The sequence below is a fragment of the Schistocerca nitens genome, chromosome 6, assembly GCF_023898315.1.
Source record: "Schistocerca nitens isolate TAMUIC-IGC-003100 chromosome 6, iqSchNite1.1, whole genome shotgun sequence".
Taxonomy (NCBI): domain Eukaryota; kingdom Metazoa; phylum Arthropoda; class Insecta; order Orthoptera; family Acrididae; genus Schistocerca; species Schistocerca nitens.
This window is the reverse complement of record NC_064619.1, coordinates 355,989,953-356,017,367: the sequence shown is the minus strand read 5'-3', so window position 1 is coordinate 356,017,367 and position 27,415 is coordinate 355,989,953. Positions and strand designations below refer to the sequence as shown.

The window sequence follows — 27,415 nt, the reverse complement described above, 5'->3', positions numbered from 1 at the left end:
ATATTTAGAAGCGTAGAAATTGCGGGAGGAAATCAGACAGAAAATGCATATGGTCTGGAATGTATTATGAGATCCTTAAGAGAATAGCAAATTGTGAGACCTGTGGTGTTAGTAAATCATAGCAAAATAACAAGATCGGCTATGTGGGATCCAAATTGGTAGAGAGATCCTTTCAACAGTTATACATTGACTTTGTAGGCCCGTTGCCTAGATCTAATACAGGAAAAAGGTTTATTTTAATTTACATTGAAGTCTTTCCTCGATGTGTCTCGTTGTTACCCACCATAGTAGACATCAACAATTTTACAACAAAATTTGGGCACCTTTGGCTTTTCACAGTATATAGTGATTAAAAATGCGACTGCATTTACCGCTCATTAATTTAAGCAATTTTGTCTTCATATAGAAGTTTCCCACTTAACTGCAGTTCCTCATCATCCAAACTCATCATATGCAGATCACATTAGTAGAAACCTTAAGTTGCTATAGATACCCTATCATGCTAATAGTCTGAATAGATGTGATCGTCCACTTCCCTAGTTAACGATGGCGTTAAGCACTGCATGCTGTAAGACTCATCAATCCGCACCTGTGAATTGCCTCCTGGGATATGGATTAACCAGTCCATTGTGGCCGGCCACTGTCACCAAGCGGTCCTAGTCGCTTCAGTCCGGAACCGCGCTGCTGCTACGGTCGTAGGTTCGAATCATGCCTTGGGCATTGGTGTGTGTTATGTCCTTAGGTTAGGTAGGTTTAAGTAGTTCTACGTCAAGGGAACTGAAGACCTCAGATGTTAAGTCCCATAGTGCTTAGAGCTATTTGAACCATTTTTGAAATTGTATTGTGTATTTGATGGTCTACTGATGAGACCTTCACTTAGAAACGAAATGCTTGGAAGGTGTTTACATAACGGATGTTGCCAAAAACAAAATCAGAAACGCACGTAAGAGAGAGAGATCGAACACTACATTTTGGTGCAGTAAGCAAGAGGCTACAGAGTTTGTGACAGGTTTATTTCCAAGAATTTTGATGTGGTCAGTAAAGCGTCTGATAAAATGCCAGAAGTTATTGCTGCAATTTAAGGTGTCCTTAGATATTTAACAGTTCCTGACAACTGCGCTTTCCTGTTAAGGCAAAGACATTTGGGGATCTGATTCCACTGTAAGCTCAGGGTAAATCTGGGTTTCTTGGCGGGTAGCAGAATTGAGGTGTGCGGTCAGAGTGTGGTGTGTGCGGCATTATTTCCCTCTCTGGTAGCCGAAGTGTTTATATGGTGGCACACAGAACGTGAAAGAGATCTGTCGGTCTTTCTTCGGAGCCACAAAATGAAAGGCGGTCGCTTTTTCACTTGAAAAGAGCTGTCGCACATGCCGACAACGCCGTATGATTATCGGCCAGCAGCAAACTCAGAGGGTTTGCGAACCTACATTAGTGTTCAGTATGGAGGCAGTGTAGCCCAAGTTCCCTGCAGTGATTACAATGTGTTTACTCAAGTAAGCAGCATGGAATACATCAACGTACGCTTCTAACTGAAACAGGTAGTGTGTTGCTGTGCGGGAATATCAACAATTTATAATTACCATTTACAGATTGTGTGCTGACAGAGTGATTTAAACTGTAAGATGGGACTGTACTATACACTCTGTCCTCTGCTTTTCTACAGCGATAGACTTCAAAAGATGGACAACTGTGTCATTACCTTTACCATCCATGAGTTGAACGTTTCGGAGGTTGCTTTATAACTATAACCCTGTACGATAAGATGTGGCGGATGTGCAGTCGGTTTGTTAAAGTTGTACAAGGAATACTGACTGGCCATGTCAAGAAATTCTAGGTTCCTGCCGCTAACAGGTGTTTCAGAGTAGCCTGTGATCAATCCTTATATGTATATTTACTGGTGGACTGAGGGACCAGTACCAAGTCCGACGTCACAGCCGTGTTCAGGTTGGTACCATCCGAGCTCCCGCCAAATGAAACATCGGTCCTAGTTATTGCCATTTTAATTATCTTCATGGGTTCATTCTACCAACTCAAACATTTTCTGAGGTTTAAGCAACGGTTTGCCTTAAGGTTTACATTGAAAACAGTGCAAATGGTAATGAATGATTTCGATAGGTATATTATTAGCTTTGAATATTGGAGTGACGTTACTCCTGCATTGATTTTCACTGCAACAGCTTGTTATTTAATGCTACTGAACTAGGTCAATAAATTTAGTTAAGTATTATTTGGTTGTTATTTGTTTGGGGACTAATGCTTTCGTGAGCGTGATTTATTGTAAATCTAAGTAAAGCTTAGATGTTTTCATTTGATGAATATTGTTATACCGTTATCCCAGTCAATCGATCCAACTTATAACGTTCCCAGGTTTTACACGAAATTCACTCAAAGTAATATAACTATGCCAGACACTTATAAATAATAAATCAATAACCATACAAAGATCATAGTGTGTGATTAGTGCAAATAGCAGTGAAACAAGGGCAGAGTTCTCTGTTTTTCTCTGCTGTCTTGCTCTTTTCTTTTAGCCAATGTGCTTGTCGCTCTCGGTTATGCTGATTCTTTCTACGCAATCAATTCTGCGGATTAGATGAAATGGTCTCAGGTTATCGTTCATGGACTGTTAGTAATTATTTGCAATTAGAACCGTTATTAGAAACCAGAATATCAAGTGCGTGCGTTTGAATATTGCGGGTTCCATGTTCATATTTAAATTCACTGCCAGTAACAAATTTTACCAAAAGATATACTCTCCGAGTCAAATCAGCGGGCCTTTGTTACTTTCATATGAAACTGCATTTACTTTCGTAAAAGTTCGGAATGAGTTTAGGCATTTGACGAAACATGCCCCAGTTTCTTTTAATGTTGTCGTAATTGCTTTTCATTTTTGTATAAAAAGATTTCACAAACCGAAATTGTAATCACAACCCGATATTACCGTCCATAATAATTGCAAGTAAAATAATCAAATTCCAACTAATGGGTGGTCACGTTAAATATGTTTTTCTTTTTTTTTCCTACCAGACATTCAATCACTACAGAATGTATAAAAAGAGGGACAGAGCAAACACATCGATCAGCAGCTAGATCATATGTATATATCAGGTGATATTCAGAGGCTGGTAGCTATAAAAGTATACCCTGCTACTTAATAGGCTGGTTCAAAATTAATGCAAGAAACGGAAATTTTTAAAGGTTGCACTTATTTTGCCACAAAACAGTATAAGCAGACGATATTCAAGTAGAGATAATGTAAAGAATACATATTGTAAATAACTGCAATATGCGCAACGATAGACAAATTTACTTCGTTTTTTTCTTCAGGGTTTGCACACATATTCCGACTTCAGGTTAATGTGCTCAGTAAAGTGGGCAGCAGTACATGTCTGACAACGATGGTGCATGGTGTGAATTATGTCATCAGTCACATGCTGAGATAGTAACGCCGGTTCTCCCTGCAGAGCTGGTCGCAAGGCTTCGAGAACGGTTGGTGCAAGATGCAGGGTCGCAACTCGTCTCACTAGTGTATCCCAGACATGCTCTATAGAATTCAGATCGGAAGAACAAACAGGCGACGCAATCCGTGCCATATCTTCCGTCTTCAAGAAAACATCAACCACCTGTGCTCTATGAGTTAATGGATGAAGTCCTTTTAATTGTACGGACGACCGTCCACGTCGTAAAAATAGCCAGCTACTAACTGCAAATTTTAAGACTTTGCGCTAAAATCATGACTTCCTAATGCTTACTAGTTTTTTCCCGTGAAGTGCCGGATCAGTATGTACTCACATTCCTAATTAACGGAACTAAATATTACGTGTCTCTATGTAGAATATCGATGTGAGTTATGTCTGTAATGATACAGTATTACTTGCCAACTCAACAATAGTATTTCTAACACAATGGAAACTCTACAGAATATCACGTATTTCCATTTAATGCCTAGATTTTTTAAATAATTGAAGTAATTCTTGCATTACATACACATTTATAAGTTGATAACAGCCTCCAAAGAACTTGACCCATTGGAACATAAATGGGTAGCCAAAACACTATGACCACTTCTGACCGTGACTTTGGATGCTACCTGGTGGCTTTGTGGGCACATGACGTGGTAACAAAACTGTGTAAGCAGAGTACACACGGACGTGGTCACCCTAGTGAAGATACCTGCTGGAAGTAGGGAAATCCACTGAGATAATCATTTCTGAGAAAGGGCGAATCTTGCCCGCCCGGCTGGCCGTGCGGTCTAACGCACGGCTTTCGGGACGGGAACGAGCGCTGGTCCCCGGCACGAATCCGCCAGGCGGATTTGTTTCGAGGTCCGGTGAGCCGGCCAGTCTGTGGATGGTTATTAGGTGGTTTTCCATCTGCCACGGTGAATGCGGGCTGGTTCCCCTTATTCCGTCTCAGCTACACTATGTCGGCGATTGCTGCGCAAACAAGTTCTCCATGTACGCGTACACCACCATTCATCAACCACGCAAACATACGGGTTACACTCGTCCAGTGTGAGACATTTGCTGGGGGGGGGGGTCCACCGGGGGCCGAAACGCACAATAACCCTGGGGTCAGTGTGGGGCGGCGGAGGGCTGAAGTGGACTGCGATAGTTGTCGTGGGGTTGTGCACCACTGCCGTTGCGGCGGGGACGGAGCCTCTCCGTCGTTTCTGGATCCCCGGTTAACATAACATAACATAAGGGCGAATCTTATTACGCAGAGCCTGTGAACGAGCATCACGAAAACGACGAAGCTGGTCGAATGTTCACCTGCTACTGTCGTGAACGTCTACGGGAACTGGTAGATGGACAGTGAAACTACCACTGGGCGCTAAATGGTTGGACGTTCATGACTCTTCACAGAACGTACGGTTCGGAGGCTTGTTTGCCCTGGAATATGGGGTAGATGTCGATCTGTGACAGCTCCGTCGGGAAAGCACAATGCTGCTGCACGCGCAAGTGCTTCAGAACACACTGTTCATTTGAAAATGTTGAACATGGAGCTACGCAGCAGGCCAGCACTACGTATTCACATGTCGACCAAACAATGCCATCAGTTACAGCTGCAATCTTCACGTTACCAACGGGATTCGAGTGCCGAACAACAGAAACACCCAGCTTGTCGGATGAATCACATTTTGGCTATGGTCTCGTCTCCACAACCGCCGTCGTCGACGTGAACGTTGACTCTATAGTGCAGTGTACCACGGACAAAGGCTGGTGGTAGCAGTATAATGCTAAGGGAGACGTTCCCCTGCAGTTGCAAGGGACCTGTGCTAGCAATCGAAGACACGCTGACAGCTGTGAACCACCTGCATCCCCTCATGCTTGATGTCTTGCCCGAAAGCGATGTAATCTTTCAGAAGTGTAATTGGCCAAGTCTCGGAGCCATAATGTTGCTACTGTTGTTACTGGGCATTACAGTGAACTCATAGTGATGTCTCGGCGACCAAATTCTACCGATAAAAATCCTGTGGAACCCTCCTGGATCACTACTGGACGTCATCACTACGAATGCAATTAAGCGGCCTATTATTTACGTGAATCCCATGACATGTGCCACATAGTTGCGCAAATCTAGCAACGAACTGTCGGATGCCTGGTACGCGGAATCACTGAGGTATTGCGTTCCAAAGACGGGCGAACAAGCTATTAATTCATTAGTCATAATGGTCACTGGTATACTTTTAACATTGACCTGTAACAGAGCCACAAGATATGAGTATTTCCGCTAACTTGTTTCCAGCGCTCTCTGCTCAAGTTTTTCCGAAACGATTATGGCTGATACAGTATAGTACCTGTGTAGGGGAATATGGCATATCATCAATACAGCAGAGAAGTATAAATGAGAGACATCATTGATAAGTTCAACAATGGTTCAAATGGCTCTGAACACTATGGGACTTAACTTCTGAGGTCATCAGTCCCCTAGAACGTAGAACTACTTAAACCTAACTAACCTAAGGACATCACACACATCAATATCCGAGGAAGGATTCTAACATGCGACCGTAGCGGTCGCAGGGTTCCAGACTGTAGCTCCTAGAACCGCTCTGTCACACCGGCGAGCCATTGGTAAGTATTCATGAAACCGTATTGTTGTAAGCATAAAGTTATATCTAAGATATTTTTGTAAGCATAAAGTTTTATCTAAGATAGCTAATGCCAACGCACCAGCCTATATAGCACTAACAAACATTGCAATACATACCATACCATCCACAATTTATGTGTTTTCGTATAAATATAACGGATTCCTTTGATAGTTTATTGGAGTTTTTCGAAGAACACATTTAGGAAAGCGATGTAGATACTATGGCTGGGTGGTGAACCTTTATCACAGTTGGATAGTAAAGAAAGGAACCGACACCTGCTTATATGTTAATAACTCATAACACACTCCATGTGTTTCTATCAAAGCTCAGAATATATTCTAAAGATACGAAGTAGAAAAAAATGCTTGGAATGCTGATCAACCGCAGAAATCATACGGGCGCGAAATGGTACATGCCTTGGTTTCAGCATTTTGATCTAGTGGCCACGAGTCATATTACGACTACTCCCTTTGTTGAATTACAGATATCCTCTCTATTTCGCTTCCGCATTTTTCTAGCTTTTCATATATTTCTTCGTTTTTTGTTTTTTCCATATTTTCCCTTATTGTCTACGTTTCTCTGTATTTTTTCTGTTTCTACATATTTTTGCTTATTTTGCATTTCCGAAAAAAGATTTTCATTCTGTTGAATAAAATGGTGTTCTGGCATTTTTAAGAACTAATCATGTGGTATTGTGGGGTGAGTCAATCGCAGAGTGTTTCAGAGCTTCTAGTAAGAATGACGTACTCTGCCGCTGCCCTGAAATTCAGGAAACAGAGTCTTAGTAAAACCATCAGCCATTACTCCACCCTGATGTATATTCGAGTGTTTGTAAACCACTTAATGGAGGTTCCAGCTTCGTCATGCTTCCTATAGATATTGCCGGTAAAAAGCGTGCATTAATTTCCAGAATAACGTCAGTTGGAATGAATTATGCTTTGCATTGTTACTTCTGGTTTCTGTTGATATTGTGCTGCAAACTGAGTGAATACCAAGACATATCATACATATTACGTCTACTGAATCTTAAATTTGAAGAGCACCTTTCTACCTGTAAAATTGTAGGATCTTCGAAAATTCGAGATGCGGGATCTGGATTATTGAATTTTCTTTTACAACGTGTATGTAGATTTTATCGAGCCAAATAAGAAAATGATGACTGGAAGCACACTGTGCAGAAGGAAGTAAACATAGAGTAATTGGAGTGTTGTGTCTAGCCCCTACAGTCTAGACACCATGAGGTAGCTAGGTGCACGCTAAACTAACGCAGACGGGCTTGAAGTTCTGGAACATGAGACTTATTAATGAATAAGAAGAAAAGTACTTATATGTTTGTTACTTAACTTTTAATGAATCCTTGGAATACATCTCTCTTGAATATTCGTTAGCTATAAGCACTGATACAAATGGCGCCTTGCTAGGTAGTAGCTATGGAATAAGCTGAAGGCTATTCTATCAGTCTCTCGGCAAATGAGAGGAAAGCTTGGTATGTCTGGTCGCAAGCTATGTCGTCCGTACAACTGGGGCGAGGTCTAGTCCGTGTCTTGTGACCTGCCATGTGGTGGCGCTAGGTTTGCGATTACACAGTGGCGACACGCGGGTCCGACATGTACTACAGGACCGCGGCCGATTTAAGTTACCACCTAGCAAGTGTGGTGTCTAGCGGTGACACCACATGGAGCACTCTAGTTTTCAAAATTTTCTGGTCAGCGACAGAAATACGTACATTTTTTGCTACTCTTCAGCGGGCATAATGAGTAAAAAACATGTCCATATCTTTTCCGCCCAGCTGAATAAAACAGACCAAGAAGGACTTTTTTCCATCCATTCACCAATTCGTTTACCAAGAGAGTTTGCTGAAAGGTGCCTGATTGATTTCTCAACCCAGTAATTGGTCGAAATATCGACCCAGATAGAAATTTCCACTATACGGATCTTCCTTCGTTGTCTTCGAGTTTTTTCTATCTCCAGTGGCGCGTTTTGGAAGTGACCCCAATGCCTCTTATTCTACCTTCACAGAACAACATGTACCGTGTATGGCAGCATATGAAGTTACATGCTCTTATGACTCTTACCTCAAAAAATTTGAATCAAATGTCAGGGTTAATTCTATAAGATGGCTGGTCTCTGAACTCAAAAATGTGTGACATATTGAGATTTATATGATGTAATTAGATACAATCAAAAAGCACTCGACAGGTCTGGATAGACTGCCGATAATGCTCATAAAATAACACCACCAAGCGTGTAGATCACTATTGACTTTTTGGGCTGTGGTGGAACATGTAAGCATACAGTATAGATGCCGGTACCACACAGAGATGGACAAAGGGTGTTGCATTATGTGGACTCAAAGACCCTCACATTCAAATATAATAGTGGTGTTTGCTCTTGGGGGCTAGTGGAGCTCCTCATACTGTGTGCCAACTAGTCTTTCGATTGTGAAGGCACATGGAACATACTGGATGGCAGTTGAAGGCAGTGCTATCACATCTTGACAACATATGGTTCTAGTGTGAGGATGGGATCCGGCATTCAGTGTAGGGCAGTGCATTTATTTATTTGTAAACTTTGATTGTGGAAGTTGAATTTTTGGATGAACTGCACGTCATAGATGTGTATGAGTATGCATGAATAAGTATACACCAAATACGTGTGCGAAATGTGTATACTACGTGGGCATGTAAATATTGTATATATTGGTGTGTAAGTGCGATTTTCCTTCAGCAGCTGGTGCTAGTCCATGTTTTGCATATATTGTACATAGAAAAGTGATTAAAATATAAAATACTGTATATAGAATGATTAAACTAATCAGAAAGCTAATAGTTAAATCGCTCGACCGCTACGGTCGCAGGTTCGAATCCTGCCTCAGGCATGGATGTGTGTGTTGTCCTTAGGTTAGTTAGGTTTAAGTAGTTCTAAGCTCTATGGGACTGATGACCTCAGATGTTAAGTCCCATAATGCTCAGAGCCATTTAATAGTTAAATGGGAAACATAATCTTTAAGGCAAGATTAAAAATTACTTTTAATAAACAACAAAAAAGTTGAGAAAATTCTACTGGAAAAGAAACTGTTATTAGTAAACCATATTTAAATTTGTTATATAAAATCGCCAAGGTAGCCGAGCGCGCTAATGCGCTTTTTCCTGGACTTGCGTAGGCACGTCGCCCTAGGATCGAATCCGCCTGGTGGATTAATGACTAGGGATGGTATGCCACCCAGCCTGGACGTGGCTTTTAGGCGGTTTTCCTCATCCTGTTAGGTGAATACAGAGCTGGTCCCCACGTTCCGCCTAAGTTACACGACTTGCAGACATTTGAAAAACGTTCCCACTATTCCATGGGTTACATTAGATGCAGACAGCAGGGGTACACTAATTCCATCCCAGGGGGTTCAGAGTGGCAGCAGGAAGGGCATCTGGCCACCATCTGCAACTAATACTGCCAAATCAACAGTAAGAAGGCCGACCCCGCATTGAAGAGGGAATAAGGCATCAAGAAAATGATGATGAATGATCTTAATTTGTAATATTATCGATATTTTATCTTGACCATTTCACTATTGAACTATATGGATAATTTTTGTGTTAATAGTGTGTTTGCAACAAACAAGATCCAATACTTACGCTTCTCAGTACAATACTCACACCATCCAAGCAAATGTTCTATTGATAGTGGAGGACGTGGGGGAGGGAGCTCAACTATTAACCCATTGTGGAAGGAGGGTGATGAGTATGCCACTGTATTAATATTTTATCATAATCTGAGATAGGTAGTCGGTTTTCGCCAATTTTTAGACACAGAATTGCCTGACAACCATGTGAAAAGTACTGGGTTATGTTTTGTACCAAGTATACGTTCCTCAGTTCCTTGGGTAGAATGGGGATGCCTATGGCTGACCTTGCACATTTGTTGCGGGAGTGTGGACAGTATAGTGCATCCGCAGGAAGGGGAACGCTGTGGTTACCTTTAATATAAGCGTTCCAGTTGCCTCAGGTGTACCTTATTCTGGATAATTCACCTGACACAACAGGTTGAGGTCTTATCGTACATTCACCACTTAACTATTACCTATCGATTTCAATATTACCTTATCAGTGACACTTTCTTGTGTACTGTTCGCGTGTTTGGATACCCATAAGCGACGCTGTGGTACTATTGACACACTATGATTGTTATGGCATTTGAAAAAAATGCTGGCATTTGTCAAGACGTTACCAGTATGATTATTTTGGGATGCTTTCAGGGCGTCGAACTGATGTGAAAATAATGCCGATGAAGGGATTCTGAGCCGCGTGGTGTCGCCGCGCGGTTTGCGTCGCTATATCACGGAGTGCACGGCCTCTTCCGCCGAGGGTTCGAGTCCTCCCTCGCGCATGGGTGTGTGTGTTGTTCTTATCATAAGTTAGTTTAAGTAGTGTGTACGTCTAGGGACCGATGATGTTAGCAGTTTGTTCCCTTAGGAATACACACAGATTTGAACATTTGAAGCGATTCTGAAGTTCGATGAACGATGTTGGTATTATATTATTTGTCTGAGAAAACTGCAAAGTGAAAGAGTAAGTTCAAATTTACGCGAGGAACTATACTGTTACGTCACTCACATACACTGATGGCCCTTCAGATTGCAGCACCAAGAATGATAAAAGCAATTCATCACACACATCCATGCCCGAGGCAGGATTCGACCTGCGACCGTAACGGTCGTGCGGTTCCAGACTGTAGCACCTAGAACCGCTCGGTCACCCCGGCCGGCGCTGTTTAATGCTCTCTGTATCGAAGTTCGGTTAGGATGTGACAGGAAATACTTTTTGCAAACAAAATGAAGTTACAATTACCTCGAATATAGTTCACAGCCACTGACCTAAACATAGTAATTAAGTAACGGATTGAGTCCATGTTAACAGCGAAGTGCAGAAGAGGTGATGGTTTTGTATACTCAGTGGCATCCCAAGCGTCCAAAACTGATACTTGACTTAGTATTAAGGTCGTCTTTGCACATATTAATATCTTGTCTCACATAGTATGTTTTAAACCACAAATACCGAATCGCAGAATGGAATGATAAAAATAGAATTATGTTGGAGTCAATTGGAAGTTTGCTACCTTTTAACGGCAAAATTGGTAGCTTATCTCCTGAGAGACTTTCTGTGTAAAATGGTAAAATATTTCTCTGTAGCGGAACACCTACTTTTTTGATGGTTTTGAACATCATACATCACTTCACATCGTCCAAAGCTACTTCTAAATCTACGAATCAACTCGTACCAATTTTCAAAAGTGTTACATCCATTATCAACCGCAACGTCTGAACTACATCCTGTTGCTCCAACGTTTCCAAAAGACTGGCTGGTCATCACCTGACCCTCAGTTGTTTTCCTGTCTTCAGTATACTTATGCTTTGACCTACTTGGTTTCATGAAGTATTGGGCTGATGGTGGATAATTCCGATACTTATCTGCCCCTCCTAGTAACTTAGTAGCATGTTTCGTGGATGATCCACACGATAAATAGCAGTGATCTGGAAAGAGTCATTTAGTATCCAAATCACAAATTATTTTGTAAATACGTCTACATGGTACAATTTACGAGTGATTTCTGCTTAAACATATGGATGTGACTTAGTCATTCTTAACTACCATCATTTACACTTTATTACATAGTACAATAAGAGAAATTCCTTTCCAGAATGGAAGAATTTGTCATGGACAAACATTTTCACTTTCTTTTCAAAATATAATTTGCTATCTGTCAGAGTTTTAATGTCACTAGATAACTGATAAAATATTTTAGTTGCTTCATGTAATGCACCCCTTTAGTGATAACCTCAATGTGGTTTAATGATTTTAATTTTTTTCTCGTATCATAATTATGTACATCGTTGTACGTTTTGAAATGCAATGGTTCACATGCAACAAACTTCATGAGGGAATGAGTGTACTATGGAGGTGTAATCGGTTTGCCTAACTAGTTAAACAGACATGTTGAGGATGATCCTGGATGTGCACTACGTATTATCCTTCCAGTAAGTTCTTGAGGAAAGGAGGCATCATTACGTATGACATTATTAAACGAAATATGAAAAATACGTCAGTTATTGATTTCTCTCTCACGATGATTAGCAATGGTTCCAAGTGCAAAAGTGGCTGAAATAAGTTGTATAGGGAATTTCAGAAGTGGTTTTCCCAGTTTAAATTATCATCAATAAGGACTTCTAAGAATTTTCAAATGTACACCTTATTATGAAACGTATAAATCTGTAGACGAAAGTTTGATTGGTACACTAACCGATAATCTCAGAAGTAACTCGTAAAATTCCAACTGGCAATAATAAGGAGAGCTGAGAAAATATAATGAGTTACCCAATGTACATTTATATCGTTAATAAGTGTTTTTTGAAAGTGTTTGTGTGGATTTTAGCCTCATATGGAAGTGAAACGTTTATGATAAACTCTAGGGAGAAGAGAAGATTACACAGGGATTTGGAAGAATAGTGCTGCTTAAGTACATTCAAGAATATACGCTTATGTCCAAAAACTAATTAAGTGATGGCAAATAGAGTTGGGCCTCAAAACCTTTATTGTACAATGTGACGGGATAAATTTATAAGAGGCATGACTCAATTTTCAAAGTGGATATGTAAATAGTTTAAGGGGGAAGGGGGGGCTGTAAGGACACCATGGCTAGACTACTGTAAACACATTCAGTGACATGAGTTACCATAGTTCTGATGAAGATATTTGCAGGAAACCTTCACCTGCAGATCTGCTATAAACCAGTATCTAAAATGAAGATTGCATGAACAAATGGTTGGAAAGATCAATTTAAAATTTTATGTGTATCACATTGTTTTGTAATCGGCTAGATCTTACATGTGCTGTGTTAATCATCCTCATCCTACTTAGCTTTGTCTTAGTCAAAGACATATAATAATATAACCCAGCTGAAAACTAAGAGCTTCATTATAGGAATTTTATATATAAAAAATTTATTTCACTTTTGAATCGTCTCTCGACTGAAGCTCATCTAAGCATTTCAACTTTCTTTGTTTGCTTATGTGTAAGCGACATTAAAAAGAGAAAGTCATCCGCTTTCAGGTTACTAACAGATTTTGTTTAGTGGTTAATTCAAAAGACTTATTTCAGTCCAACAATCATGACCTTAGCTTGCAACGGTTTCTGTGAATTTGTTAAAGAAAGACTTGGATGCTTCCTACTTCCGCTGAGCCAGTGAGGCCTGTTTACTCCACTGCTAAGTGAGGTATTTCCTTCCTTCAGTCGACTGATGCGCTCGGCACTCTGACAGTCATAAAGCTGACGTTCGATGCTTGACTGATTCGTTCTGCTTTTGCACCAAATAATTCTCAACATGCTTCGTGGGCGCTAGCTTGAATTTTTCTAAGAGTCAGGAAATGCACTGTGGCATCGCGAACAAACGACTGTCATAGCAGCATAAGTAGTAGACAGTTGTGGGTTCTCTGAAGTGAACATACTTTGGTAAATTATAGTTTTGGAAAGTTATGTGATTCATGAAACAATATATGCTGAGAACAGTCATAGAATCTGCTTAAACAATAAAGAATTTTTACTCTATTCAGTGCTAAAGTAATGTATCCGATCACTGCAGTATAGTTGAGAATCAGTAACTGACCAGGCTACAGTTCTGTCAGTCATCCTGGTACGGAAAATAAAGAGGTATCATCGTTTAGTAGTTTTATATGTATTCAGCATAAGGAAAGGGTAAATCATTAAAAATTTGTTCTTGGAAACTGATGTCAGTTCATAATTTTAAAAATATTGACTGAAGAACTTCTAGTAAAATTCTTTATTCAGAGAAATATCATTACTGACTATATACACATTATAAATTAGAAAACATTTACTTAAAACTGAGGAAAAATGAATTCTTTGTAATAGTTTTCACGCTCTCCGGGAAGAGCTTGTTGTACGGAACGGTGTCGAAGACGTACTGCGCCTGCTGCTTGTACACCTGCTCCATCCAGTCCTCCATGGGGCCCAGCATCTCGCGCTCCACGATGGGCGACGTCACCGCGTTGATCAGGGCGTTGCCTGCGGCCTCTGCAAGTGTGCGGATAGACAGCGTTTAGTGTGCGGTATGAAAGCCGTCAGCACGTCACGTGTACACGCCAGACACATTGAAATTCTGGATGTGTAAGGAGATCGGTTACCGGGATTACTTACAAATAGCAGAGCTTCTAGTATTCTTAGGTGTTCACGGAAACAAAAGGAGAAAACAAAATATATACAAGCAGAGAAAAAGTTCGAATAAATGGTTTGCTATGCCAAAGAACAGTTCACAGGAACAGGCGTTACAACTTGTTAGTATCACAAGATTTCTAGCTGATTTTATAACGGTGAAGTTGGATTCAGCCAAGTGTAAGACGAAAAACTTGTATCTCATTCCCAAGTAAATGTTATTTGTTAATATCACTCTGGAAGGCATCACATCAGGAAAGAACTTTCCTACTGTAAACTTGTATGGCTAATGAGATTTGTGTGTAAAGTAGGCGATAATATCGTCACAAGTAAACACTGACGTGAATTTGTGACATAAAAACTGAAACAAGTATAAAGAAGGAGAAAGCATGATAATGTGAGTATTACTGTAGTTTAAGGTAGTCATCGCGTTTGTTACGTGGAGTATAGATTTGGCCCAAACGTATGAGGTTGAATAAAAAATACTACGACTCCACAGTGTACCAGGGATTATTGAAGCATCTTATATACGTTGATATGTAAGCAGCATGTTGTCGATATATTAATTGGGTTTTGTGAAACACCATTTTAAGCGTGCGTGTGTGACATACCAAGAGGAGGGAAGCCTCCGAACAGGCCAGTGAGCTTATAGGAAGTCTTCCCGTAGGTGTACTTCGTCTTGGCGGAGTCCAGTTGCAGATAAGTCTCGCCGTTGCGTCGAGTGACAGGGTGTCCCTTGTAAGTTACGTCTGCTGTAGAGTCGACTGAAAGGGAGAAGAAATAAATCATAAGAAAGAATAATCACTTGTGAGCCCATTATTTACAATGAACTTACAGCTGCACTATGAGGCAATGTGACTTTATGTTGCAATTTTAATAAACTCCCTTTTATAACACAGAAAGATACGCTGCGCATTCAATTTTACTTTGAACTACTTGATTTTTGTTTTCATCTCTCTTTCCTTGCAAGCCTATAGCTTATTAGCACACGCATATAAAAACCAAACGACCACTTACTGTTAGGCACGGAATACTTACTCATTGTAAGTTTGAATCGGCCGTTGCCTCTCATAGGAATTCCTTTAATAACTTCTTCATCGAGAGTGTAGATGCCTTCCATCACCAAGGCACCAGGGGTGTGAGTAACAACATGAATGGTGTGGTTCTCCACGTCCACTCTGGCAAAACAGGGATAAATTTTGAAAAGCGACAAACAGGAAAAGTTATGGCGAGTGGTATATCAGATTTTAAAATAATGAACATCGATATTATTTCTTAATGTAACGTTGTCGGGACTCACTGCAAGTCGTCGAGAACGCTACGTGCGTGACCAATCATGACGATGTCGTCCAGCTTGAAATTGAGCCTGAGGAGAGGCGTGTCGGCCTTCAGAATCAGGGGTGGGATCTGCGTCAGTGGGTCGATGGGTTTCGCCCCGATGCTAGGGAGACCTGTAGACGAGACGACGTATCAGAAGCTTTATACGGTTATTATGAATCTAGGCACCATTTGCTGCGAATCTCGCAAATCTTGATAAGTAATGCTGGTCACAAAGATGTGTAAAGCGAAATAGGAAGATAATATTTATGCGATAGCTGTCTTCCATCTGCAATATACGTTGAGACACATACCTCCAAAGCAGAAATGGTACGGCTAGGTCACTAACCACATTTTTGGAATATTCCTACTAGCGGGTTTTTCAGGTGGCCTTTTGATCTAGGTGTGTTTGTAAGTCACTCGTTTGTATTACCTAGTATTGTGAGAGATAACGAAAAAGAAGGGAAATTGATCAGGGAAAAGGCAAGCTTGAACAGGGAACAACTGCAAGTCTGAGAGTAAGACTGAGAAAATTTAAATTTGCTTCAGAGTCTGATATAAACCGAAATACACTTAATTTGTGGTAAATATTTTTCATCAATTCAAATTCATAAATGAGCCCTATCCCTTCATCCCTTAGAAGTCTGGAGCGTCACTCCGTTTACAAGTCTGTACTAACGTTGACAAGTGCCTCACGTTTAGCTGTACGGTGTGGCGTGGTCTTATGTTAATACTTACCACCTGCCAAGAGGGAGAGCGCCGACTGCAGGGCGTTCCGGCGGCAGGTCACGACGTCAGGCTCGTTATCGGGGCACGTCCTCACTCCCAGGCCGCTGGGGGACGGGTCATCTGAGGGACAAACACCAGAACGAGGCATTGATTATCGTGGAGATTACCTTGAGCATTAGCACACATTGTCTTTGTGGTGAAACCAGTATATATTGTTGAGAATGTGCGACGTTTCAGTAAGAGCACTGTCATCGTCTTCAGATAGGAGACGATGATTCGTCAGCTACGATTAAACATTTGCAGTCCGTAGTGTCAGTACGACGAAGCTCACATGGTGTGCGATGGTGACATTTACCACGTCTGTTTGTCATTGTTTACATTTAACACGACTTCGAAGGTACCACAAATTTAAATAAAGGAACTAGGAAGCCTTAATAGCTCAATACTTGGCAGATTAATTTACGTACCAAGATGACGATGACACTATGGATGTTTATATTTAATCCGACACATAGTGAGCTCGCCTGAATATAGGTTGCATGCATCAACCCCTAACTTATTTTCATAGTAAATTTTCTGTGGAGTATATTTGTTAGTGGATATCCTGACTCTTCTTTGATCAATGAAAACGCCAGAACGAAAGGTCTTGATTTGTGGGAACACAGAGAAAAATTAAAATACCTTCTGATCAGTTAATGCCGACATCTCTATAGTGCAACATCAGGATTTTATTGAAAACGACAGCTTTTCAGTCACTATCCTCTTCACTAGATATCCACGTGTATGAATGTTTCCGAAAGTGGATGAAGGTCTTAGGAGGTTATTTATTAATCTTTAGTTTACTTCTATTGTTTTCTTCGTTCATAAATATATATTTAGTTTTGCACGATATTTGTAAGAATAACTTGGTGAATAGGAATGGAACAAACTGGTTTTGCAACAAACACAGATTTGTAGCATTTACAGAGAAATAGATTGTCGAGGAAGATGTTGGATTATAACCCCAGAGGCTAGACAGGCGTGAGCGCCGGCTTACCACCAATTATTGCGTCGACTGCAGCGACGACGAGCAGGACGAGAACGGCTGCGAGCTGCATGGTGGTGCTGCGCTGTGCTACGTGCTGCCGAGAGCTCGCCGTCCGGGCTTTATATAGGGGTTCTGGTGCACTCTGCGGTGAGGACGGTCCTTCATAGTGCCGACGCCGTCAGTCGTTGCGTAACCTGTTGCGCTATGTATAGTCGGTCGCATGACACAAACCAAGGATACCAAGGTACGAAGTCTACAAATGTCGCTAACTTTTGAGGAACTCGTAGACGTCCAGCGTAATTTAATGTAATTTTCCTACTAACGAAACTGCATTTCACTGACGACATTTGAATCTAGAATTACGAGGATAAGGGAAATGACATGGAAGGACTAGGCCACTTAAAGTAACATCATTCATTCTTCAACAACGACAACACTTATTTCTGTACATTTTCCTTTGATAAACTGCCCAATTATAATAATTAAAACAGTTCTAGATAACTCTCTTCAAACAAATTCAAGTGCAAGACATTAGGGCACCTACACAGGATAAATATTAACAAAGATAACATCGGGATTGCCCAAAAGTTAACACAAAATGTTTACAGTACAGCTTAGAACAAAGATGGAATATGTATTAAACATTACACAGAAAATTTCCTTTGCGAAGCCAGTTAATGAAAAGCATCTTGGCTGACACTGCAGGTCAGTTATTGTAAGACACTCAGCTTCAGCACAGACATCAAGGACGTGGGACTGCAAACAAATAGCAAGCCGCGCTAAGAAATGATCTAGAGCCGTGCACATGGTCGCAAGTAAACCAGGGCGACGCGGGAAAGAGTCGCTAACCGTGAAAACTATCCCAGCAACTTAGAAGGTGCTGTTAACAAACAAGGAAGATAATTGTATGACTGGATTAAACTAGAAGTAAAGCTACGGTTTAATCATGAGCACACTTACAGAGTGTTTCAAATAAGTTGATACGTCCTAGAAAATACGTTTTGCTAACAGAACAAGAGCAAGGAAAGTCTAATTTCTTCCAGGAAGAAATATAGTAAACAATTCGGTAAGGTCCTACAATTCACCGGAGTTTAGAACATGCTTAAAAGGTCTGAACAATGGTAATACCTAAGGGATCTCCAGCTTCTAAAATACTTTGAAAACTGACACTAAAGCTTAGGACAAGCGGATTTTCTTGAATAAGAATTTTGCGACAAACACAATTTTAAGAACGTTATGTAAGACTTAGGCTCCTCAGATAGCTATGTGTGACAACTGGGAGCATTACAAGCATAATAACATTAACCGCGGCAAAGTTTTGGAGACAAAAGACTGGCCAGCAGATTAACGAATGGTACTTCAAAATCGCACGGAGATGACACAGGGATACACTATCCTCAAAATCCCAGAGCCAAGTAACAAGGAGTGCATGTCGACTCAATGAAACACCAACACGAACATCTGTTTAAGCAGTTTGCGGTGCGGTATGTCGGTACACAGCGCTGTGCAACTAGTTGCGCGCAACATAAGCGAACCATACCTTTACCTTCAGCCCAGTCTTGGTGAAGAAGAGCGAACGAGGACCCGGAAAAGACGTCGTGCCGATCCACAGTCCGTGTGAGTCGCTCAAAGCACTGCTGCTGCCCCCCGGTCCACGCTGTGCGAAAACTCCCGTCAACTGCCGATGCAGCCCTCTATAGAGGGCTCTCTACCAGGATGCGACGCGCTTTTGAAGACTAGGCGAGGCAGCGATAACTGCACGAGGGGGTAATCCGAGCCCCCGGGTGAGAAGCCAGCTAAAAGTTATCGACAGTATAACAAGCCGCCACAGCTCAATAACGAACTAAATTTATTCCTTCTTGACAATTCTTGCCACAACACAGATTGATATTAGAAAAGGAAACATTTCATTGCGACTCGCAACAGCTGCAATTATGACCTGGTTGACAACATTCTGCACACAAAAAAAGAATGAATATATTCCTAGCCGTATACTTTTGCTGTCTCTTCATGCACATCCTTAAATCAACTCATGAATTATGTCGTGTTCAGCCAAAATACACAGTGAATTGTTCGAATCTTGCAACTATAAAAAACTCAGTTTCATGTGAGAGACACCACAGGTATATCACATTCAACACTAGGAAAATCTAGATTCATTAAGCAACAGGGTATTTTATAATATTATTAGAATTGGCTGTAACAATCTGTACATTTAAAATGACAAATTATTGTGGAGTAAGACTGGGTTACATCACTTGAAAATTTTTGGGAACCTTATTTTGTATTCAGATAATTTTTAATAGATTTTATATGTAAACAAATAACTTGAAGAAATATCCTTCACCAGGGTTTTTTCCATCACCGGTTAACACTTATGTAAGACAACTCAATTTAGTTCTCATAGTTTCGATCAGCTACTTAAAAAATCCTTTAATGTGTTGTCCTCTGTTAAATTCGGAAAGAAACTGGATCAGGGTGGAGACAATATACTGTATGTTGAAAAGTAAGATGAGAAGTGCAATTTTGACTACTTCCTTGAGGAGATGGTTTTTTAGGGATTGAATGTTACGAATAGCTGACATTTCTGTGTCTACAGATGTCCCTAACAGATCGTGTTAGCTTATAAACTTCTACTGCGAGTCTGGATAATTAGATGTTATGGATCGAGTTTTAGCAATGGCAACTGAGGTTTCCAGTTACAATTGAATTAAATAAACTTCCTAATCCCCCCCATGAACCATGGACCTTGCCGTTGATGGGAAGCTTGCGTGCCACAACGATACAGATAGCCGTACCGTAAGTACAACCACAACGGAGGGGTATCTGTTGAGAGGCCAGACAAACGTGTGGTTCCTGAATAGGGGCAGCAACCTTTCCAGTAGTTGCAGGGGCAACAGTCTGGATGATTGACTGACCTGGTCTTGTAACACTAACCAAAACGGCCTTGCTGTGCTTGTACTGCGAACGGCAGAAAGCAAGGGGAAACTACAGCCGTAATTTTTCCCGACGGCATGCAGCTTTACTGTATGGTTAAATGATGAAGGCGTCCTCTTGGGTAAAATATTCCGGAGGTAAAATAGTCCCCCATTCGGATCTCCGGCCGGGGACTACTCAAGAGGACGTCGTTATCAGGAGAAAGAAAACTGGTGTTCTACGGATCGGAGCGTGGAATGTCAGATCCCTTAATCGGGCAGGTAGGTTAGAAAATTTAAAAAGGGAAATGGATAAGTTAAAGTTAGATATAGTGGGAATTAGTTAAGTTCGGTGGCAGGAGGAACAAGACATTTGGTCAGGTGAATACAGGGCTATAAATACAAAATCAAATAGCGGTAATGCAGGAATAGGTTTAATAATGAATAAAAAAATAGGAGTACAGGTAAGCTACCACAAACAGCATAGCGAACGCATTATTGTGGCCAAGATAGACACGAAGCCCACGCCTACTACAGTAGTACAAGTTTATATGCCAACTAGCTCTGCAGATAATGAAGAAATTGATGAAATGTATGATGAGATAAAAGAAATTATTCAGGTAGTGAAGGGAGACGAAAATTTAATAGTCATGGGTGACTGGAATTCGACAGTAGGAAATAGAAGAGAAGGAAACGTAGTAGGTGAATATGGACTGGGGCTAAGAAATGCAAGAGGAAGCCACCTGGTAGAATTTTGCACAAAGCATAACTTAATCATAGCTAACACTTGGTTCAAGAATCATGAAAGAAGGTTGTATGCATGGAAGAACCCTAGAGATACTAGAAGGTTTCAGATACATTATTTAATGGTAAGACAGAGATTTAGGAACTAGATTTTAAATTGTAAGACATTTCCATGGGCAGATGTGAACTCTGACCACAATCTATTGGTTATGAACTGTAGATTAAAACTGAAGAAACTGCAAAAAGGTGGGAATTTAAGGAGATGGCACCTGGATTCACTGAAAGAACCAGAGGTTGTACAGAGTTTCAGGGAGAGCATTAGGGAACAATTGACAGGAATGGGGGATAGAAATACGGTAGAAGAAGATGGGCAGCTTTGAAGAATGAAATAGTGAAGGCAGAAGAGGATCAAGTATGTAAAAAGACGAGGGCTAATAGAAATCCTTGGGTAACAGAAGAAATATTGAATTTAATTGATGAAAGGAAAAAAATATAAAAATGCAGTAAATGAAGCAGGCAAAAAGGAATACAAACGTCTCAAAAATGAGATCGACAGGAAGTGCAAAACGGCTAAGCAGGGATGGCTAGAGGACAAATGTAAGGATGTAGAGGATTATCTCACGAAGGGTAAGATAGATACTGCGTACAGGAAAATTAAAGAGACCTTTGGAGAAAAGGGAACCACTTGCATGAATATCAAGAGCTGAGATGGAAACCCAGTTCTAAGCAAAGAAGGGAAAGCTGAAAGGTGGAAGGAGTATATAGAGGGATAAATTCCCTCGCATTTCAAGAAGAGTATAATAATTCAAATCCCAAAGAAAGCAGGTATTGACAGATGTGAAAATTACCGATGTATCAGTTTAATAAGTCAGGGGTGCAAAATACTAACAAGAATTCTTTACAGACGAATGGAAAAACTGATAGACGCTGACCTCGGGGAAGATCAGTTTGGATTCCGTAGGAATGTTGGAAGACGTGAGGCAATAGTGACCCTACGACTCATCTTAGAAAAAAGATTAAGGAGAGGCAAACCTACGTTTCTAGCATTCGTAGACTTAGAGAAAGCTTTTGACAATGTTGACTGGAATACTCTCTTTCAAATTCTGAAGGTGGCAGGGGTAAAATACAGGGAGCGAAAGGCTAGTTACAATTTGTACAGAAACCAGATGGTAGTTATAAGAGTCGAGGGACATGAAAGTGAAGCAGTGGTTGGGAAGGGAGTGAGACAGGGTTGAAGCCTCTCCCTGATGTTATTCAATCTGTATATTGAGCAAGCAATAAAGGAAACAAAAGAGAAGTTCGGAGATGGTATTAAAATCCATGGAGAAGAAATAGAAACTTTGAGGTTCACCGATGACATTGTAATTCTGTCAAAGACAGCAAAGGACTTGGAAGAGCAGTTGAATGGAATGGACAGTGTCCTGATAGGAGGATATAAGATGAACATCAACAAAAGCAAAACAGGGATAATGGGATGTAGTCGAATTAAGTCGGGTGATGCTGAAGGAATTAGATTAGGAAGTGAGACACTTCAAGTAGTAAAAGAGTTTTGCTATTTGGGGAGCAAAATAACTGATGATGGTTGAAGTAGAGAGGATATAATCTGTAGACTGGCAACGGCAAGGAAAGCTTTTCTGAAGAAGAGAAATTTGTTAACATCGAGTATAGATTTAAGTGTCAGGAAGTCGTTTCTGAAAGTATTTGTATGGGGTGTGGCCATGTATGGAAGTGAAACATGGGCGATAAATAGTTTAGACAAGAAGACAATAGAAGCTTTCGAAATGTGGTGCTACAGAATTCTTAAGGTTAGATGGGTAGATCACGTAACTAATGCGGAGGTTATGAATAGAACTGGCGACAAGAGGAATTTGTGGCACAACTTGACTAGAAGAAGGGATCGGTTGGTAGGACACGTTCTGAGGCATCAAGGGATCATCAGTTTAGTATTGGAGGGAAGCGTGGAGGGTAAAAATCGGAGAGGGAGACCAAGAGATGAATACAATACGCAGATTCTGAAGGATGTAGGTTGCAGTAGGTATTTGGAGATGAAGAAGTTTGCACAGGATAGAGTAGTATGCAGAGCTGCATCAAATCAGTCTCTGGACTGAAGACCACAACAACAACAATATACAATGCCCTGTCTCGGCTAATAAGTGTAGATTTTCACGCTTACTCACAGCAAACGGGCGTTTAGGTAACGCTCCTATCAATTACGAAAATTTATTTCATTTTGCATATATTTCTCCTCTCCATCTTCTCCGCTACATATTCCTATCACTCACAGATAAAATTTTTCAAACGGTTCAAATGGCTCTGAGCACTATGGGACTTAAAATCTGAGGTCATCAGTCCCCTAAAACTTAGAACTACATAAACCTAACCAAACTAAGGACATCACACACATTCATGCCTGGGGTAGGATTCGAACCTGCGACCGTAGCAGTCACGCGGTTCCCTGGTTGAAGCGCCTAGAAGCGCTCGGCCACCGCCTGGGCGAAAATTTTTCATTATTATTTTTTAAGTGTGTCATATAAAATTTTTCTGGTATAATCCTCGTAAGTTTATTTACTGTTAAGTTTATATATTTTATGTTGCGACAAATATTCGCTGTCAGTTTTCCTTCAACCTGTTTTATATCTTTTGCAACGCTGTTCACCTTTATTTTCTCCTTCTTGACAACCGTGGTCGGCTATTGTTTGCAGATGATTTGTAAGGACGACAGTGGTTCACCAAATCAGTTAAAACAGTAGAAGAACAGCAGTGTTACCCCAAAACAGCAACGGAAGGATTAATTATCATGGAATAGAGATGTTCATCACATAGTTTTGATTGTGCACTTTCTGCAGTTACATGACTATGCTAAACTCGGCTAATGTTAATATTTGACAAGAATCTTTCAGTATTCTCGTTGCAATAATTAAATAGGGTTTACTATTATCTTCATGATTATTATTTGAAGTTATAAGGCTAATGAATTTGGTAAAAAAAGAAAAAAAGGAAAGGTATGATCACTGGAGTGTAATGACTCACTCCCACTAATGTAACGCCCATACTTTTTACAAAATTAGATCTGCATGCAGTATGAATCCTCTTTTCATATGTTTGTCCTCCACTTTTCATGGATTTGGTTAAAACATGTTTTCTTCAGTATTTTAGTGGCCTTCATGATTTAAAGAATTTTCTTTCATCACAAATAATACTCCCATTTTATACATTTATATATTTAAACACACGTTTCTAGCTGAGCGATACTATCATCAACTGACACCAGCTATTGAAATGAAATATCTACACATAATTTCAGAGGATTTCTGCTCAATATTTGAGCTAATGCAATACTGAGTTGCTTCATTCTGTCAAACTAATATACATGTTATTTTATCAGGGCTAATTAGAAATCCCAGGTAAAACTACAGGACAGCATCCTTAATATTCTTGTCAGACTCTTGTTAACAGCACATACGGTAGCCATCGTCGAAAATACTTCGAAAAGACAAAATTATTTTTTGGATCTCAGCGAACAGTGACGGCTGGGCTATAACAATTGTGCAGTACTGGATGTCTCATAACTGCAGTGCCAACGAGAAAATCTGCAGTTGTCAACCCGTCTCTTTCAATTAAATATTGTCTTCCTTGGCTCGAAGTAAATTGATTCAACGGAATGAAACTGTATGACTCGTCACTAACGCGCGAAGCCAGGCTGATAACATGGATTACACTACGATTTATATACTTGGAGAGAACATTTTACTTCAACTTATGAACTGAAGAAGGTACAAAAGTAAAGACAATCAAAAGAATTAGACGTCAAAATGTACCAAGCTACAGTTATTGAAACTCGTTCTGTCTCGTAAATAGATTAAGTCAAATGCCACCGTGGCCATTTGATTGCCTCAATTATTCTACACAACCAAGCTCGTGTTCCGTCCACAATAATCTCGTTGGGCGCTGGGACATTTCTGTCTGCAGCTTCGTAAGTTCTTTTGAGGGACTCTTACGTATGCAAGAATGACAGCAGTTGGTAGGAATACCACAGCAACGCAATATACAGTTAACAAACATGTAATTAATGTGTAATTAATTGTGGAGTATATTGTGAAATTTACTAACGTAAGTAAGGTCAATCAGGGAGTGTAGGACAAACAGGTATCAGCATATCACTACAAAAGTCAGTAGGAGATGAAATTTGACTCCACAACCGAAATATACAGCACATCAAAGATTTTCATTTCCTTGAGTAAACACATGTTTTGCACTGAGACACTGTATATGTTAGACCGTTAGGAGAAAGAATTAAGGAAATCCGAAACGAAAGTGGACAATGACTAGGTATTTCTTAGCCTCTAGGCTACAAAGCCCGACATGTAGGCATCGAGTAAATTATGAAGGTACTTTATGTTTCACGAACAGGTAGTTAGTTTCATGTTCCAGTGCTCATTTTGCACGGTAGGTCGTAAATACGTGGAAATAGGCGTTTTAATTCACATCGCAGACTGATTTGTAAATATGGCTACAAACATGGTTTACTAACCCACCAACTTTTACACATTACAATAACAGAAATTCGTCTATGGAGTGGAAGAGTTTCCAAGGAGAAACTTTTTCAGTTTGCGTCCAGATTTTACTTTCTTGTCTGCTGAAAATTTTATGTCGCTGGGTAAGCGATCAAAAATTTTTGTTGCTGCAGTGAGCACCCATTCTTGAAGTAAAGGTAGCCTTAAAGTGAAGTAATGAATGACATTTTTCTTATAGTATAATGATTATGCACATCATTGTCCGTTTTGAATTGCAATGGATTATGAACAATAAACTTTATGAAGAAACAAATATATTGTGATGCTCTAGACAGAATAACTCCTTAAACAAATGTCTACAAGATGATAGAGATTGAGCACGAGGTATTATTCTTACATTAAGTTTTTGAGCAACGAAAACTTTTTCTTAAAGATGAGTTATCCCTGACTTTATTCCTTATGACACAGATGTCAACACCTTTTTTTAGAGGTTTTAATATTCTATTAACTCTGTGAGATGTAGGTGTAAGACTCTTGTCAGCATGTCCCCATATAGGGGTCCAATGATATGATGCAGCAGGCGACTTGTGTGTTGGCGTCCCCAGAAAACTGACAAAAGAGTGACTGAGTGATGCTATTTTGAGACCCGGGCGTGTGAAAGAAAAAGGCCAGTATCGTGGTTTGTACCATTTCTCATTGCCATCCCATACGGATATGCATAGGAAAATATTAGTCACATTTATAAGCAAGATCTAATGACACAGTATGTCCTACTCACAGTACTCTACTTATTATTGGGTGGCTGCAGACAAACAGCTGTCTGGTACGAGTCCTGATGTAGGCTACGTTAGTTTTCGGCGAGTTTTGTGATTTACTGTACAGTACTGTCAACCCTGGGTTGTATCGTAGTGTTGTACCTTCTATCCACACTCGGATTCACTTATGTATTTACTATTAGCGAACTGTTTGTAAGTACAAATAGTGTAGTACATTTACATTTTCTCTCCCGCACCATTTGTTAGCAATGGATGGTTACCACTCCAGAAGTGAAATAGAGGATATAACGTTCTGCTACGTTTTAGCAAATGTTCGTAGAACGCGAGCCTGTGCCCTCTCTTCTGAAAAATATCACAGATAATATGTAAACTGGTAAAAAGTATAAGGCTGACAACTCTGAATAAACAGTTCATGTGAAAGGAAACACAGATTTTATAAATTCATTACAAAATTCCATTAAATTTTGAATATATCAAACGTATTGAAACGAAACTGTTAGGGCAACTTTGAAAAATATTTCCCCGGTGGTCTTTGCACTTTGGTTCCTAGCAGACACGGCATTCGGAGGAAGTTTCCCAGTCTTATTTTCGACTGCGAAAAAAGCATCGTCACTTCTTTTTTTTAAGATCGTTCCTGGCTGTGCTGCTGATCTTGGAATATCGCTCCCAAAAGTGTAAAAATCTGTTCCATGTTATGCGAAACTCCTTGGGTAAATTATTTCACGTGGGTCTAACTTTCATTTCTGCTTCGACCGCCATGAAAGCCAATGACTTGTGATAATTGCTACGGCTGCTTGTGCCATTCCCCTTATACAAGACATAAAAATTTATTCCTGGCGTATCTAAAAGCCCATACATTATCGCATTGGCCAGTGTCTGGTTCTTCGAGGCGTGGTCTTGTTGTGCCATAGTAAATACATCGACTTTCCTTTTGTTACCATTGTAGAAAATTACATTGTTCGATGTCCGCCTCCGTTGCTTAGCGGTAGCGTTACCGCCAACCACGCAGGGGCCCGGGTTCGATTCCCGGCAGGGGACTGGGTGTTGTGTATCCCTCATTATCATTTTCATCATCATTGA

At 40.4% G+C, this 27,415-nt stretch overlaps 1 protein-coding gene across 2 annotated transcripts in view; it reads right to left on the bottom strand.

Moving 5' to 3' along the window:
* Positions 1 to 13,906: 13,906 nt before the first annotated feature.
* Positions 13,907 to 27,415, bottom strand: part of LOC126262342 (putative beta-carotene-binding protein) — a 142,012-nt gene continuing 128,503 nt past the window's right edge. The window contains exons 1-6 of one of the 2 annotated variants that reach the window (XM_049958912.1): positions 17,396 to 17,490; positions 16,369 to 16,479; positions 15,614 to 15,764; positions 15,352 to 15,491; positions 14,925 to 15,077; positions 13,907 to 14,175 (exon numbers count right to left, since the gene is read on the bottom strand). In XM_049958912.1, coding sequence (XP_049814869.1) covers positions 13,976 to 14,175; positions 14,925 to 15,077; positions 15,352 to 15,491; positions 15,614 to 15,764; positions 16,369 to 16,479; positions 17,396 to 17,456 — 816 coding nt within the window. In that variant the 5' untranslated portion in view covers positions 17,457 to 17,490 and the 3' untranslated portion in view covers positions 13,907 to 13,975. Of the gene's footprint in view, positions 14,176 to 14,924; positions 15,078 to 15,351; positions 15,492 to 15,613; positions 15,765 to 16,368; positions 16,480 to 17,395; positions 17,491 to 27,415 lie in introns of those variants that run through there. The other variant, XM_049958910.1, reaches the window with a different exon arrangement.